Source organism: Phyllobates terribilis, unplaced genomic scaffold (assembly GCF_046119375.1).
Source record: "Phyllobates terribilis strain yellow unplaced genomic scaffold, ASM4611937v1 Scaffold_13__5_contigs__length_258822181, whole genome shotgun sequence".
Taxonomy (NCBI): domain Eukaryota; kingdom Metazoa; phylum Chordata; class Amphibia; order Anura; family Dendrobatidae; genus Phyllobates; species Phyllobates terribilis.
The window spans coordinates 165377080-165394704 of NW_027362773.1; the positions used below are offsets into that span (position 1 = coordinate 165377080).

At 47.0% G+C, this 17625-nt stretch overlaps 1 protein-coding gene across 1 annotated transcript in view; it reads left to right on the forward strand.

The window, feature by feature from the left end:
• Nucleotides 1-1609: 1609 nt before the first annotated feature.
• DENND5A (DENN domain containing 5A) overlaps nt 1610-17625 on the forward strand; it is a 173300-nt gene continuing 157284 nt past the window's right edge. Inside the window, exons 1-10 of the mRNA XM_073659016.1 lie at nt 1610-1738; nt 1872-2024; nt 2101-2182; nt 5435-5519; nt 8133-8261; nt 8444-8565; nt 16319-16464; nt 16700-16818; nt 17210-17391; nt 17500-17582. Coding sequence (XP_073515117.1) covers nt 1631-1738; nt 1872-2024; nt 2101-2182; nt 5435-5519; nt 8133-8261; nt 8444-8565; nt 16319-16464; nt 16700-16818; nt 17210-17391; nt 17500-17582 — 1209 coding nt within the window. The 5' untranslated portion in view covers nt 1610-1630. The remainder of the gene's footprint in view (nt 1739-1871; nt 2025-2100; nt 2183-5434; nt 5520-8132; nt 8262-8443; nt 8566-16318; nt 16465-16699; nt 16819-17209; nt 17392-17499; nt 17583-17625) is intronic.

The following is a 17625-nucleotide window of genomic DNA, read 5'->3' on the forward strand; positions in this document are numbered from 1 at the left end:
AGACATTACACCATATGTGACTGATATCAGCTCCTCTTATAACGCTCCAGTACTGATATAACCTCCAGACATTACATCATATGTGACTGATATCAGCCTCTTATAACGCTCCAGTACTGATATAACCTCCAGACATTACACCATATGTGACTGATATCAGCCCCTCTTATAACGCTCCAGTACTGATATAACCTCCAGACATTACACCATATGTGACTGATATCAGCCCCTCTTATAACGCTCCAGTACTGATATAACCTCCAGTCCTTACATCATATGTGACTGATATCAGCCTCTTATAACGCTCCAGTACTGATATAACCTCCAGACATTCCATCCTATGTGACTGATATCAGCTCCTCTTATAACGCTCCAGTACTGATATAACCTCCAGACATTACACCATATGTGACTGATATCAGCCTCTCTTATAACGCTCCAGTACTGATATAACCTCCAGACATTACATCATATGTGACTGATATCAGCTCCTCTTATAACGCTCCAGTACTGATATAACCTCCAGACATTACACCATATGTGATTGATATCAGCTCCTCTTATAACGCTCCAGTACTGATAAAACCTCCAGACATTACATCATATGTGATTGATATCAGCCCCTCTTATAACGCTCCAGTACTGATATAACCTCCAGACATTACACCATATGTGATTGATATCAGCCCCTCTTATAACGCTCCAGTACTGATATAACCTCCAGACACTACATCATATGTGACTGATATCAGCCCCTCTTATAATGCTCCAGTACTGATATAACCTCCAGACATTACACCATATGTGACTGATATCAGCTCCTCTTATAACGCTCCAGTACTGATATAACCTCCAGACATTACACCATATGTGACTGATATCAACCCCTCTTATAACGCTCCAGTATTGATATAACCTCCAGACATTACACCATATGTGACTGATATCAGCCCCTTATAACGCTCCAGTACTGATATAACCTCCAGACATTACACCATATGTGACTGATATCAACCCCTCTTATAACGCTCCAGTATTGATATAACCTCCAGACATTACACCATATGTGACTGATATCGGCCCCTTATAACGCTCCACTACTGATATAACCTCCAGACATTACATCATATGTGACTGATATCAGCCTCTTATAACGCTCCAGTACTGATATAACCTCCAGACATTACACCATATGTGACTGATATCAGCCCCTCTTATAACGCTCCAGTACTGATATAACCTCCAGACATTACACCATATGTGACTGATATCAGCTCCACTTATAACGCTCCAGTACTGATATAACCTCCAGACATTACACCATATGTGACTGATATCAGCCTCTTATAACGCTCCAGTACTGATATAACCTCCAGACATTACACCATATGTGACTGATATCAGCCTCTTATAACGCTCCAGTACTGATATAGCCTCCAGACATTACACCATATGTGACTGATATCAGCCTCTTATAACGCTCCAGTACTGATATAACCTCCAGACATTACATCATATGTGACTGTTATCAGCCTGTTATAACGCTCCAGCACTGTTATAACCTCCGGATATTGCGTCATGTGACTGATCTCGGTCTTTCTTACAGAAGTACATCCAGGAGGCCAGGAATATGGGCAGCAGTATACGGCAGCCTAAGCTTTCCAACCTTTCTCCCTCTGTTATTGCTCAGACCAATTGGAAGTTTGTGGAGGGTTTGCTGAAGGAGTGCCGTAATAAGGTGCGCAGCTGTTGTAACCGTACAGCCATGTGTAATGAATCTTCTGCGTTGTCAGAAGTCCTGCACCCTCAGGTCCAGATTGGTGGCTTTGCTGTAGTTGAGCAGGTGGCGGCCATTTCTTTTGTTCCTCCAGACTAAGCGGATGCTGGTGGAGAAGATGGGCCGGGAGGCGGTGGAGTTGGGCCACGGTGAGGTCAGTATAACGGGCGTGGAGGAGAACACGCTGATCGCCAGCCTCTGCGACCTCCTGGAGCGGATCTGGAGCCACGGCCTCCTGGTGAAGCAGGTAGCGTCACACATGTGGGGGGTTATGTGGCCCCCGACTGACGGAGGCTTCACCCCCTGTTCTGTCTGTGCCGCAGGGGAAGTCGGCCTTGTGGTCCCACCTGTTACACTATCAGGACAGCAGGAGGAGACTGAATGCGGGGAGCCTCGGCCACACGGGTTAGTACGTCTCCTGCCAGTGCCGGCCGAGTGCGCATGTGATGACATTAGGAGGGTCCGATCCTGTCCTGTGTGACAGTGTATGTGTGTAATGTGCTACATCAGGCCTCCACCGGGGGCACTGCACTCAAAATCAGTTACATTGAACCAGTGATAGAGCAATGACCTTTGCACCCAACTATTATATGACCTGTAGTGATCGTGGGGTGCAGGGGTCGCCTCTCTATTATGACCTTTAGTGATCGTGGGGTGCTGGGGTCGCCTCTCTATTATATGACCTGTAGTGATCGTGGGGTGCAGGCGTCACCTCTCTATTATATGACCTGTAGTGATCGTAGGGTGCAGGGGTCACCTCTCTATTATATGACCTGTAGTGATCGTAGGGTGCAGGGGTCACCTCTCTATTATATGACCTGTAGTGATCATGGGGTGCAGGGGTCGCCTCTCTATTATGACCTTTAGTGATCGTGGGGTGCAGGGGTCGCCTCTCTATTATATGACCTGTAGTGATAGTGGGGTGCAGGGGTCACCTCTCTATTATATGACCTGTAGTGATCGTGGGGTGCAGGAGTCACCTCTCTATTATATGACCTGTAGTGATCGTAGGGTGCAGGGGTCACCTCTCTATTATATGACCTGTAGTGATCGTAGGGTGCAGGGGTCACCTCTCTATTATATGACCTGTAGTGATCATGGGGTGCAGGGGTCGCCTCTCTATTATGACCTTTAGTGATCATGGGGTGCAGGGGTCGCCTCTCTATTATATGACCTGTAGTGATAGTGGGGTGCAGGGGTCACCTTTCTGTTATATGACCTGTAGTGATAGTGGGGTGCAGGGGTCACCTTTCTATTATATGACCTGTAGTGATAGTGGGGTGCAGGGGTCACCTTTCTATTATATGACCTGTAGTGATCGTGGGGTGCAGGGGTCGCCTCACTATTATATGACCTGTAGTGATCGTGGGGTGCTGGGGTCGCCTCTCTATTATATGACCTGTAGTGATCGTGGGGTGCAGGGGTCGCCTCTCTATTATATGACCTGTAGTGATCGTGGGGTGCAGGGGTCACCTCTCTATTATATGACCTGTAGTGATCGTGGGGTGCAGGGGTCGCCTCTCTATTATGACCTTTAGTGATCGTGGGGTGCTGGGGTCGCCTCTCTATTATATGACCTGTAGTGATCGTGGGGTGCAGGGGTCGCCTCTCTATTATATGACCTGTAGTGATCGTGGGGTGCAGGGGTCGCCTCGCTATTATATGACCTGTAGTGATCGTGGGTGCAGGGGCCGCCTCTCTATTATATGACCTGTAGTGATCGTGGGGTGCAAGGGTCTCCTCTCTATTATATAACCTGTAGTGATAGTGGGGTGCAGGGGTCGCCTCTCTATTATATGACCTGTAGTGATCGTGGGGTGCAGGGGTCACCTCTCTATTATATGACCTGTAGTGATAGTGGGGTGCAGGGGTCGCCTCTCTATTATATGACCTGTAGTGATCGTGGGGTGCAGGGGCCGCCTCTCTATTATATGACCTGTAGTGATCGTGGGGTGCAAGGGTCTCCTCTCTATTATATAACCTGTAGTGATAGTGGGGTGCAGGGGTCGCCTCTCTATTATATGACCTGTAGTGATCGTGGGGTGCAGGGGTCACCTCTCTATTATATGACCTGTAGTGATCGTGGGGTGCAGGGGTCACCTCTCTATTATATGACCTGTAGTGATCGTGGGGTGCAGGGGTCGCCTCACTATTATATGACCTGTAGTGATCGTGGGGTGCAGGGGTCGCCTCTCTATTATATGACCTGTAGTGATCGTGGGGTGCAGGGGTCGCCTCGCTATTATATGACCTGTAGTGATCGTGGGGTGCAGGGTTCGCCTCTCTATTATATGACCTGTAGTGATCGTGGGGTGCAGGGGTCGCCTCGCTATTATATGACTTGTAGTGATCGTGGGGTGCAGGGGTCGCTTCTCTATTATATGACCTGTAGTGATCGTGGGGTGCAGGGGCCGCCTATTATATGACCTGTAGTGATCGTGGGGTGCAGGGGTCACCTCTCTATTATATGACCTGTAGTGATCGTGGGGTGCAGGGGTCGCCTCTCTATTATATGACCTGTAGTGATCGTGGGGTGCAGGGGCCGCCTCTCTATTATATGACCTGTAGTGATCGTGGGGTGCAGGGGCCGCCTCTCTATTATATGACCTGTAGTGATCGTGGGGTGCAGTGGTCGCCTCTCTATTATATGACCTGTAGTGATCGTGGGGTGCAGGGGCCGCCTCTCTATTATATGACCTGTAGTGATCGTGGGGTGCAGGGTTCGCCTCTCTATTATATGACTTGTAGTGATCGTGGGGTGCAGGGGTCTCCTCTCTATTATATGACCTGTAGTGATCGTGGGGTGCAGGGGTCGCCTCTCTATTATATGACCTGTAGTGTTCGTGGGGTGCAGGGATCACCTCTCTATTATATGACCTGTAGTGATCGTGGGGTGCAGGGGCCGCCTCTCTATTATATGACCTGTAGTGATCGTGGGGTGCAAGGGTCTCCTCTCTATTATATAACCTGTAGTGATAGTGGGGTGCAGGGGTCTCCTCTCTATTATATGACCTGTAGTGATCGTGGGGTGCAGGTGTCACCTCTCTATTATATAACCTGTAGTGATCGTGGGGTGCAGGGGTCACCTTCCTGTTATATGACCTGTAGTGATAGTGGGGTGCAGGGGTCACCTCTCTATTATATGACCTGAAGTGATCGTGGGGTGCAGGGGTCACCTCTCTATTATATGACCTGCAGTGATCGTGGGGTGCAGGGGTCACCTCTCTATTATATGACCTGCAGTGATCGTGGGGTGCAGGGGTCACCTCTCTATTATATGACCTGTAGTGATCGTGGGGTGCAGGGGTCTCCTCTCTATTATATGACCTGTAGTGATCGTGGGGTGCAGGGGTCACCTCTCTATTATATGACCTGTAGTGATCGTGGGGTGCAGGGGTCACCTCTCTATTATATGACCTGTAGTGATCGTGGGGTGCAGGGGTCTCCTCTCTATTATATGACCTGTAGTGATCGTAGGGTGCAGGGGTCACCTCTCTATTATATGACCTGTAGTGATCGTGGGGTGCAGGGGTCACCTCTCTATTATATGACCTGTAGTGATCGTGGGGTGCAGGGGTCACCTCTCTATTATATGACCTGTAGTGATCGTGGGGTGCAGGGGTCACCTCTCTATTATATGATCTTGTTCTTTTCTAGAATTGTTTTTAGATTCTGAGAGACGGAGATCGGATCCTAATCCGGTGATGGCTCCGATGAAGATCTCGCTGGTCCAGGACATGCTGTGAGTTTTATGGATGAGCTTTCAGGGGCTTTCTTATGGGTGACTTCAGTGAATCTGGGGGGGGATTATGGGTTGTCAGAGAAGGAGCGTATCTGCAGTGTGCTGTGGAGTGTAGGTATACCATGGGTGATACGGAGGAAATATGGGAGGTGTGTTTGGAGGGATTGGTAGTTTGGGGGGATGCAGGGAGGTATATTTGGAGGGACATTAGTTTGGGGTTATGCAGGGAGGTATATTTGGAGGGGTCCGTAGTTTGGGGAGATGCAGGGAGGTATATTTGGAGGGGTTGGTAGTTTGGGGAGATGCAGGGAGGTATATTTGGAGGGGTCCGTAGTTTGGGGAGATGCAGGGAGGTATATTTGGAGGGGTTGGTAGTTTGGGGAGATGCAGGGAGGTATATTTGGAGGGGTCGGTAGTTTGGGGGGATGCAGGGAGGTATATTTGGAGGGGTTGGTAGTTTGGGGAGATGCAGGGAGGTATATTCGGAGGGGTCCGTAGTTTGGGGAGATGCAGGGAGGTATATTTGGAGGGGTTGGTAGTTTGGGGAGATGCAGGGAGGTATATTTGGAGGGGTCGGTAGTTTGGGGGGCTGCAGGGAGGTATATTTGGAGGGGTTGGTAGTTTGGGGAGATGCAGGGAGGTATATTTGGAGGGGTCGGTAGTTTGGGGGGATGCAGGGAGGTATATTTGGAGGGGTTGGTAGTTTGGGGAGATGCAGGGAGGTATATTTGGAGGGGTTGGTAGTTTGGGGGGGATGCAAGGAGGTATATTTGGAGGGGTCCGTAGTTTGGGGAGATGCAGGGAGGTATATTTGGAGGGGTCCGTAGTTTGGGGAGATGCAGGATGGTATATTTGGAGGGGTCGGTAGTTTGGGGGGATGCAGGGAGGTATATTTGGAGGGGTCCGTAGTTTGGGGAGATGCAGGGAGGTATATTTGGAGGGACATTAGTTTGGGGTTATGCAGGGAGGTATTCGGAGGGGTCCGTAGTTTGGGGAGATGCAGGGAGGTATATTTGGAGGGGTCGGTAGTTTGGGGGGATGCAGGGAGGTATATTTGGAGGGGTACGTAGTTTGGGGAGATGCAGGGAGGTATATTTGGAGGGGTCCGTAGTTTGGGGAGATGCAGGGAGGTATATTTGGATGTACATTAGTTTGGGGGCATGCAGGGAGGTATTCGGAGGGGTCCGTAGTTTGGGGAGATGCAGGGAGGTATATTTGGAGGGGTCGGTAGTTTGGGGGGATGCAGGGAGGTATATTTGGAGGGGTCCGTAGTTTGGGGAGATGCAGGGAGGTATATTCGGAGGGGTCCGTAGTTTGGGGAGATGCAGGGAGGTATATTTGGAGGGGTCGGTAGTTTGGGGGGATGCAGGGAGGTATATTTGGAGGGGTCGGTAGTTTGGGGGGATGCAGGGAGGTATATTTGGAGGGGTCGGTAGTTTGGGGAGATGCAGGGAGGTATATTCGGAGGGGTCGGTAGTTTGGGGAGATGCAGGGAGGTATATTCGGAGGGGTCCGTAGTTTGGGGAGATGCAGGGAGGTATATTTGGAGGGGTCGGTAGTTTGGGGAGATGCAGGGAGGTATATTTGGAGGGGTCGTTAGTTTGGGGAGATGCAGGGAGGTATATTTGGAGGGGTCGGTAGTTTGGGGGGATGCAGGGAGGTATATTTGGAGGGGTCGGTTGTTTGGGGGGATGCAGGGAGGTATATTTGGAGGGGTCGGTAGTTTGGGGAGATGCAGGGAGGTATATTTGGAGGGGTCGGTAGTTTGGGGGGATGCAGGGAGGTATATTTGGAGGGGTCGGTAGTTTGGGGAGATGCAGGGAGGTATATTCGGAGGGGTCGGTAGTTTGGGGAGATGCAGGGAGGTATATTCGGAGGGGTCCGTAGTTTGGGGAGATGCAGGGAGGTATATTTGGAGGGGTCGGTAGTTTGGGGAGATGCAGGGAGGTATATTTGGAGGGGTCGTTAGTTTGGGGAGATGCAGGGAGGTATATTTGGAGGGGTTGGTAGTTTGGGGGGATGCAGGGAGGTATATTTGGAGGGGTCGGTTGTTTGGGGGGATGCAGGGAGGTATATTTGGAGGGGTCGGTAGTTTGGGGGGATGTAGGGAGGTATATTTGGAGGGTTCGGTAGTTTGGGGAGATGCAGGGAGGTATATTTGGAGGGGTCGTTAGTTTGGGGGGATACAGGGAGGTATATTTGGAGGGACATTAGGTTGGGGGTTGCAGGGAGATGTAATTGGAGGGACATTAGTTTGGGGGGATGCAGGGAGGTATATTTGGAGGGTCGGTAGTTTGGGGAGATGTAGGGAGGTATATTTGGAGGGTTCGGTAGTTTGGGGAGATGCAGGGAGGTATATTTGGAGGGGTCCGTAGTTTGGGGGGATGCAGGGAGGTATATTTGGAGGGGTCGGTAGTTTGGGGAGATGCAGGGAGGTATATTTGGAGGGGTCCGTAGTTTGGGGGGATGCAGGGAGGTATATTTGGAGGGGTCGGTAGTTTGGGGAGATGCAGGGAGGTATATTTGGACGGGTCCGTAGTTTGGGGGGATGCAGGGAGGTATATTCGGAGGGGGTTTCTGCTGTAGTGGTTCCATGTTGTCTCTTGTTTGCAGGCACATTCAGTACATTGGAGAGATCAAGACTGATGTGGGGAAGGCGCGAGCCTGGGTCCGATTATCCATGGAGAAGAAACTTCTATCCAGACACTTGAAACAACTTCTCCATGATCATGAATTAACCAAGTGCGTCCCCAGCGCCCTGTACCCCGTGTGTCTGCGTCCTCCGTTATGTGTGTCACACGTTATATACCCGCAGTGCCGAGTCCCGGGGTTTGTAGCAGGGAGTGACGTCTGCGCCGCTCTGAATCTCGCTTACTATTCAGCATTTGTAATGATATTTAGAAAACCTTTTGCGTTTTCTCTAGAAAATTGTACAAGCGCTACGCCTTCCTGCGATGTGATGATGAGAAGGAGCAATTCTTGTATCATCTCCTGTCCTTCAACGCCGTGGATTACTTCTGCTTCACCAATGTGTTCACAACGATAAGTAAGTACAAAACCGACACTCTAAAGACAGAATGAATCTGTAGAAACGAAGAAGGCAGAGTATACATACACTACTGATCCTGAGCTACCTCCTGTATTATACTCCAGAGCTGCACTCACTATTCTGCTGGTGCAGTCACTGTGTACATACATTACATTACTGATCCTGAGCTACCTCCTGTATTATACTCCAGAGCTGCACTCACTATTCTGCTGGTGCAGTCACTGTGTACATACATTACATTACTGACCCTGAGTTACCTCCTGTATTATACTCCAGAGCTGCACTCACTATTCTGCTGGTGCAGTCACTGTGTTCATACATTACATTACTGATCCTGAGTTACATCCTGTATTATACTCCAGAGCTGCACTCACTATTCTGCTGGTGCAGTCACTGTGTACATACATTACATTACTGATCCTGAGTTACCTCCTGTATTATACTCCAGAGCTGCACTCACTATTCTGCTGGTGGAGTCACTGTGTACATACATTACATTACTGATGCTGAGTTACATCCTGTATTATACTCCAGAGCTGCACTCACTATTCTGCTGGTGCAGTCACTGTGTACATACATTACATTACTGATCCTGAGTTACATCCTGCATTATACTCCAGAGCTGCACTCACTATTCTGCTGGTGCAGTCGCTGTGTACATACATTACATTACTGACCCTGAGTTACCTCCTGCATTATACTCCAGAGCTGCACTCACTATTCTGCTGGTGGAGTCACTGTGTACATACATTACATTACTGATCCTGAGTTACCTCCTGCATTATACTCCAGAGCTGCACTCACTATTCTGCTGGTGCAGTCACTGTGTACATACATTACATTACTGATCCTGAGTTACATCCTGTATTATACTCCAGAGCTGCACTCACTATTCTGCTGGTGGAGTCACTGTGTACATACATTACATTACTGATCCTGAGTTACATCCTATATTATACTCCAGAGCTGCACTCACTATTCTGCTGGTGGAGTCACTGTGTACATACATTACATTACTGATCCTGAGTTACATCCTGTATTATACTCCAGAGCTGCACTCACTATTCTGCTGGTGGAGTCACTGTGTACATACATTACATTACTGATCCTGAGTTACATCCTATATTATACTCCAGAGCTGCACTCACTATTCTGCTGGTGGAGTCACTGTGTACATACATTACATTACTGATCCTGAGTTACATCCTGTATTATACTCCAGAGCTGCACTCACTATTCTGCTGGTGCAGTCACTGTGTACATACATTACATTACTGATCCAGAGTTACATCCTATATTATACTCCAGAGCTGCACTCACTATTCTGCTGGTGGAGTCACTGTGTACATACATTACACTACTGATCCTGAGCTACCTCCTGCATTATACTCCAGAGCTGCACTCACTATTCTGCTGGTGCAGTCACTGTGTACATACATTACATTACTGATCCTGAGTTACATCCTGTATTATACTCCAGAGCTGCACTCACTATTCTGCTGGTGCAGTTACTGTGTACATACATTACATTACTGATCCTGAGTTACATCCTGTATTATACTCCAGAGCTGCACTCACTATTCTGCTGGCGCAGTCACTGTGTACATACATTACATTACTGATCCTGAGTTACATCCTGTATTATACTCCAGAACTGCACTCACTATTCTGCTGGTGCAGTCACTGTATACATACATTACATTACTGACCCTGAGTTACCTCCTGTATTATACTCCAGAGCTGCACTCACTATTCTGCTGGTGCAGTCACTGTGTACATACATTACATTACTGATCCTGAGTTACATCCTGTATTCTCCTCCAGAGCTGCACTCACTATTCTGCTGGAGCAGTCACTGTGTACATACATTACATTACTGATCCTGAGTTACATTCTGTGTTATACTCCAGAGCTGCACTCACTATTCTGCTGGTGCAGTCACTGTGTACATACATTACATTACTGATCCTGAGTTACCTCCTGTACTATACTCCAGAGCTGCACTCACTATTATGCTGGTGCAGTCACTGTGTACATACATTACATTACTGACCCTGAGTTACCTCCTGTATTATACTCCAGAGCTGCACTCACTATTCTGCTGGTGCAGTCACTGTGTACATACATTACATTACTGATCCTGAGTTACCTCCTGTATTATCCTCCAGAGCTGCACTCACTATTCTGCTGGTGCAGTCACTGTGTACATACATTACATTACTGATCCTGAGTTACCTCCTGTATTATACTCCAGAGCTGCACTCACTATTATGCTGGTGCAGTCACTGTGTACATATATTACATTACTGATCCTGAGTTACATCCTGTATTATACTCCAGAGCTGCACTCACTATTCTGCTGGTGCAGTCACTGTGTACATACATTACATTACTGATCCTGAGTTACATCCTGTATTATACTCCAGAGCTGCACTCACTATTCTGCTGGTGCAGTCACTGTGTACATACATTACATTACTGATACTGAGTTACCTCCTGTATTATACTCCAGAGCTGCACTCACTATTCTGCTGGTGCAGTCACTGTATACATACATTACATTACTAATCCTGAGTTACATCCCGTATTATACCCCAGAGCTGCACTCACTATTCTGCTGGTGCAGTCACTGTATACATACATAACATTACTGATCCTGAGTTACATCCTGTATTATACTCCAGAGCTGCTCTCACTATTCTGCTGGTGCAGTCAGTGTGTACATACATTACATTACTGATCCTGAGTTACCTCCTGTATTATACCCCAGAGCTGCACTCACTATTCTGCTGGTGCAGTCAGTGTGTACATACATTACATTACTGATCCTGAGTTACATCCTGTATTATACTCCAGAGCTGCACTCACTATTCTGCTGGTGCAGTCACTGTATACATACATTACATTACTGATCCTGAGTTACATCCTGTATTATACTCCAGAGCGGCACTCACTATTCTGCTGGTGCAGTCACTGTATACATACATTACATTACTGATCCTGAGTTACATCCTGTATTATACTCCAGAGCGGCACTCACTATCTGCTGGTGCAGTCACTGTTTACATACATTACATTACTGATCCTGAGTTACATCCTTTATTATACTCCAGAGCTGCTCTCACTATTCTGCTGGTGCAGTCACTGTATACATACATTACATTACTGATCCTGAGTTACATCCTGTATTATACTCCAGAGCTGCACTCACTATTCTGCTGGTGCAGTCACTGTGTACATACATTACATTATTGATCCTGAGTTACATCCTGTATTATACTCCAGAGCTGCACTCACTATTCTGCTGGTGCAGTCACTGTGTACATACATTACATTACTGATCCTGAGTTACATCCTTTATTATACTCCAGAGCGGCACTCACTATTCTGCTGGTGCAGTCACTGTGTACATACATTACATTACTGATCCTGAGTTACATCCTGTATTATACTCGAGAGCTGCACTCACTATTCTGCTGGTGCAGTCACTGTGTACATACATTACATTATTGATCCTGAGTTACATCCTGTATTATACTCCAGAGCTGCACTCACTATTCTGCTGGTGCAGTCACTGTGTACATACATTACATTACTGATCCTGAGTTACCTCCTGTATTGTACTCCAGAGCTGCACTCTCTATTCTGCTGGTGCAATCACTGTGTACATACATTACATTACTGATCCTGAGTTACGTCCTGTATTATACTCCAGAGCTGCACTCACTATTCTGCTGGTGCAGTCACTGTGTACATACATTACATTACTGATCCTGAGTTAGATCCTGTATTATACTCCAGAGCTGCACTCACTATTCTGCTGGTGCAGTCACTGTACATACATTAAATTACTGATCCTGAGTTACCTCCTGTATTATACTCCAGAGCTGCACTCACTATTCTACTGGTGCAGTCACTGTATACATACATTACATTACTGATCCTGAGTTACATCCTGTATTATACTCCAGAGCTGCACTCACTATTCTGCTGGTGCAGTCACTGTGTACACACATTACATTACTGATCCTGAGTTACCTCCTGTATTATACTCCAGAGCTGCACTCACTATTCTGCTGGTGCAGTCACTGAGTACATACATTACATTACTGATCCTGAGTCTCCTCCTGTATTATACTCCAGAGCTGCACTCACTATTCTACTGGTGCAGTCACTGTGTACATACATTACTGATCCTGAGTTACATCCTGTATTATACTCCAGAGCTGCACTCTATTCTGCTGGTGCAGTCACTGTGTACATACATTACATTACTGATCCTGAGTTACATCCTGTATTATACTGCAGAGCTGCACTCACTATTCTGCTGGTGCAGTCACTGTGTACACACATTACATTACTGATCCTGAGTTACCTCCTGTATTATACTCCAGAGCTGCACTCACTATTCTGCTGGTGCAGTCACTGAGTACATACATTACATTACTGATCCTGAGTCTCCTCCTGTATTATACTCCAGAGCTGCACTCACTATTCTACTGGTGCAGTCACTGTGTACATACATTACTGATCCTGAGTTACCTCCTGTATTATACCCCAGAGCTACACTCACTATTCTGCTGGTGCAGTCACTGTGTACATACATTACATTACTGATCCTGAGTTACACCCTGTATTATACTCCAGAGCTGCACTCACTATTCTGCTGGTCCAGTCACTGTGTACATACATTACTGATCCTGAGTTACATCCTGTATTATACTCCAGAGCTGCACTCACTATTCTGCTGGTGCAGTCACTGTGTACATACATTACATTACTGATCCTGAGTTACATCCTGTATTATACTCCAGAGCTGCACTCACTATTCTGCTAGTGCAGTCACTGTATACATACATTACATTACTGATCCTCAGTTACATCCTGTATTATACTCCAGAGCTGCACTCACTATTCTGCTGGTGCAGTCACTGTGTACATACATTACATTACTGATCCTGAGTTACCTCCTGTATTATACTCCAGAGCTGCGCTCACTATTCTGCTGGTGCAGTCACTGTGTATATACATTACATTACTGATCCTGAGTTACATCCTGTATTATTCTCCAGAGCTGCACTCACTATTCTGCTGGTGCAGTCACTGTGTACATACATTACATTACTGATCCTGAGTTACATCCTGTATTATACTCCAGAGCTGCACTCACTATTCTGCTGGTGCAGTCACTGTGTACATACATTACATTACTGATCCTGAGTTACATCCTGTATTATACTCCAGAGCTGCACTCACTATTCTGCTGGTGCAGTCATTGTGTACATACATTACATTACTGATCCTGAGTTACATCCTGTATTATACTCCAGAGCTGCACTCACTATTCTGCTGGTGCAGTCACTGTGTACATACATTACATTACTGATCCTGAGTTACCTCCTGTATTATACCCCACAGCTGCGCTCACTATTCTGCTGGTGCAGTCACTGTGTACATACATTACATTACTGATCCTGAGTTACCTCCTGTATTATACTCCAGAGCTGCACTCACTATTCTGCTGGTGCAGTCACTGTGTACATACATTACATTACTGATCCTGAGTTGCATCCTGTATTATACTCCAGAGCAGCACTCACTATTCTGCTCGTGCAGTCACTGTGTACATACATTACATTACTGATCCTGAGTTACATCCTGTATTATACTCCAGAGCTGTACTCACTATTCTGCTGGTCCAGTCACTGTGTATATACATTACTGATCCTGAGTTACCTCCTGTATTATACTCCAGAGCTGCACTCACTATTCTGCTGGTGCAGTCACTGTGTACATACATTACATTACTGATCCTGAGTTACCTCCTGTATTATACCCCACAGCTGCGCTCACTATTCTGCTGGTGCAGTCACTGTGTACATACATTACATTACTGATCCTGAGTTACCTCCTGTATTATACTCCAGAGCTGCGCTCACTATTCTGCTGGTGCAGTCACTGTGTATATACATTACATTACTGATCCTGAGTTACATCCTGTATTATTCTCCAGAGCTGCACTCACTATTCTGCTGGTGCAGTCACTGTGTACATACATTACATTACTGATCCTGAGTTACATCCTGTATTATACTCCAGAGCTGCACTCACTATTCTGCTGGTGGAGTCACTGTGTACATACATTACATTACTGATCCTGAGTTACCTCCTGTATTATACTCCAGAGCTGCACTCACTATTCTGCTGGTGCAGTCACTGTGTATATACATTACATTACTGATCCTGAGTTACCTCCTGTATTATACTCCAGAGCTGCGCTCACTATTCTGCTGGTGCAGTCACTGTGTACATACATTACATTACTGATCCTGAGTTACCTCCTGTATTATACTCCAGAGCTGCGCTCACTATTCTGCTGGTGCAGTCACTGTGTATATACATTACATTACTGATCCTGAGTTACATCCTGTATTATTCTCCAGAGCTGCACTCACTATTCTGCTGGTGCAGTCACTGTGTACATACATTACATTACTGAACCTGAGTTACCTCCTGTATTATACTCCAGAGCTGCACTCACTATTCTGCTGGTGCAGTCACTGTGTACATACATTACATTACTAATCCTGAGTTACATCCTGTATTATACTCCAGAGCTGCACTCACTATTCTGCTGGTGCAGTCACTGTGTACGTACATTACATTACTGATCCTGAGTTACCTCCTGTATTATACTCCAGAGCTGCACTCACTATTCTGCTGGTGCAGTCACTGTGTACATACATTACATTACTGATCCTGAGTTACATCCTGTATTATACTCCAGAGCTGCACTCACTATTCTGCTGGTGCAGTCACTGTGTACATACATTACATTACTGATCCTGAGTTACATCCTGTATTATACTCCAGAGCTGCACTCACTATTCTGCTGGTGCAGTCACTGTGTACATACATTACATTACTGATCCTGAGTTACATCCTGTATTATACCCCAGAGCTGCACTCACTATTCTGCTGGTGCAGTCACTGTGTACATACATTACATTACTGATCCTGAGTTACCTCCTGTATTATACTCCAGAGCTGCACTCACTATTCTGCTGGTGCAGTCACTGTATACATACATTACATTACTGATCCCGAGTTACCTCCTGTATTATACTCCAGAGCTGTACTCACTATTCTGCTGGTGCAGTCACTGTGTACATACATTACATTACTGATCCTGAGTTACATCCTATATTATACCCCAGAGCTGCACTCACTATTCTGCTGGTGCAGTCACTGTGTACATACATTACATTACTGATCCTGAGTTACATCCTGTATTATACTCCAGAGCTGCACTCACTATTCTGCTGGTGCAGTCACTGTGTATATACATTACATTACTGATCCTGAGTTACATCCTGTATTATACCCCAGAGCTGCACTCACTATTCTGCTGGTGCAGTCACTGTGTACATACATTACATTACTGATACTGAGTTACATCCTGTATTATAGTCCAGAGCTGCACTCACTATTCTGCTGGTGCAGTCACTGTGTACATACATTACATTACTGATCCCGAGTTACCTCCTGTATTATACTCCAGAGCTGTACTCACTATTCTGTATAGTTCTGGATGCCAGAGTTTATATCACAATGACCTAGGAGTTTGCTGGGAGATGCTTGCACTGAAGCCTGCAGAATTGCGAGTTCAGCTCTGTAGTATGATGCAGCGGCTCCTCTGTGATACGTGGTCTCGGTGGGTGATATGTGTCGTGCTCTTCTGTCTCCTCAGTGATCCCTTATCACATCCTCATCATTGCCAGTAAGAAGCTCGGAGGCTCCATGTTTACTGCCAACCCCTGGATCTGTATCTCAGGAGAGATGGGCGAGACGGGCGTGCTGCAGGTTCCCCGGAATATCCTGGAGATGACATATGAGGTGCGTTGGATATTTGTGCTGAGGACACTGAGGAGGGTGAGGCTCGCACCTAGTATCTGGGTAGTGTAAGCCTTCGAGCACGCTCGTCTCTGCAGAGTTTGGCTCATTTATGAGTAGCTGCCCCTTTAAGTGCCTGACCGCTATGTCGCCCTCTGCCTCCGCCCGGTGCTGGGTGTCCTCCACCTCACATATCGCAGCTATGATGTAACGCTGCGTCTCCTGTCTCCCCGCACAGTGCCAAAACCTGGGCAAGCTGACAACCGTGCAGATCGGACACGACAACTCCGGGCTGTACGCCAAGTGGCTGGTGGAGCACGTCATGGTCCGGAACGAGATCACCGGCCACACGTACAAGTGAGGATCCGGCGGCCCGCGCTGATCGCTCGTCACATTGTGTGCGGCACTTCCAGAGCTGCATGCGCTGCGTTATTGGCGTCCACTTGGAGGTTTGCGAGGTGCAGCTGATACTCGGAGGCATCACTTTGCGGGAGATGTGGTTTGTCCTGTTGTGCTTATTGTAGACACTACATCTCCCATGATGCATTACATCATTGCATGTGTGGTTATACACTAGACCAGCAGGGGCAGCAAAGAGCTGTCAGCTTCTGCAGCCTTGGCTCTATCAGGAAGCCTGCAGAATTTTGAATGCAGCTCTAGATGTGAGTAGAGTATAATCTATCTGAAGAGCAGTACGTGAGTACAGCCATTTTTTTCTCTGTGATAGTATTTTTTTTTTTGCTTCCAGGTTCCCGTGCGGTCGATGGTTGGGGAAAGGGATGGATGATGGGAGTCTGGAGAGGGTTCTGGTTGGAGATCTTCTGACATCCACACCGGATACTGAAGAAAGACCATGCCGGACGCCTCCTCTGCAGCACTCCCCGGGCATGATCCGGAGACTTGTGGCCATATCCCCCAATAGCAGACCCAGTAAGCGCCCCTTATTATAATTTGATGATAGAGAGCACCCCCTGCTGGTGATACCAATCTTCTTGGCCTCTATTATTTCACATTGCTGATCCATCGTCTTCCTTGCAGAATTGAACCCGGGGCAGATCCAGGAGGCCATAGGAGAGGCGGTGAACGGCATCGTCAAGCATTTTCACAAGCCGGAGAAGGAGGTAAGGTGGATTTGTGCCGTTCCCACCCAGTACTGACCGGATG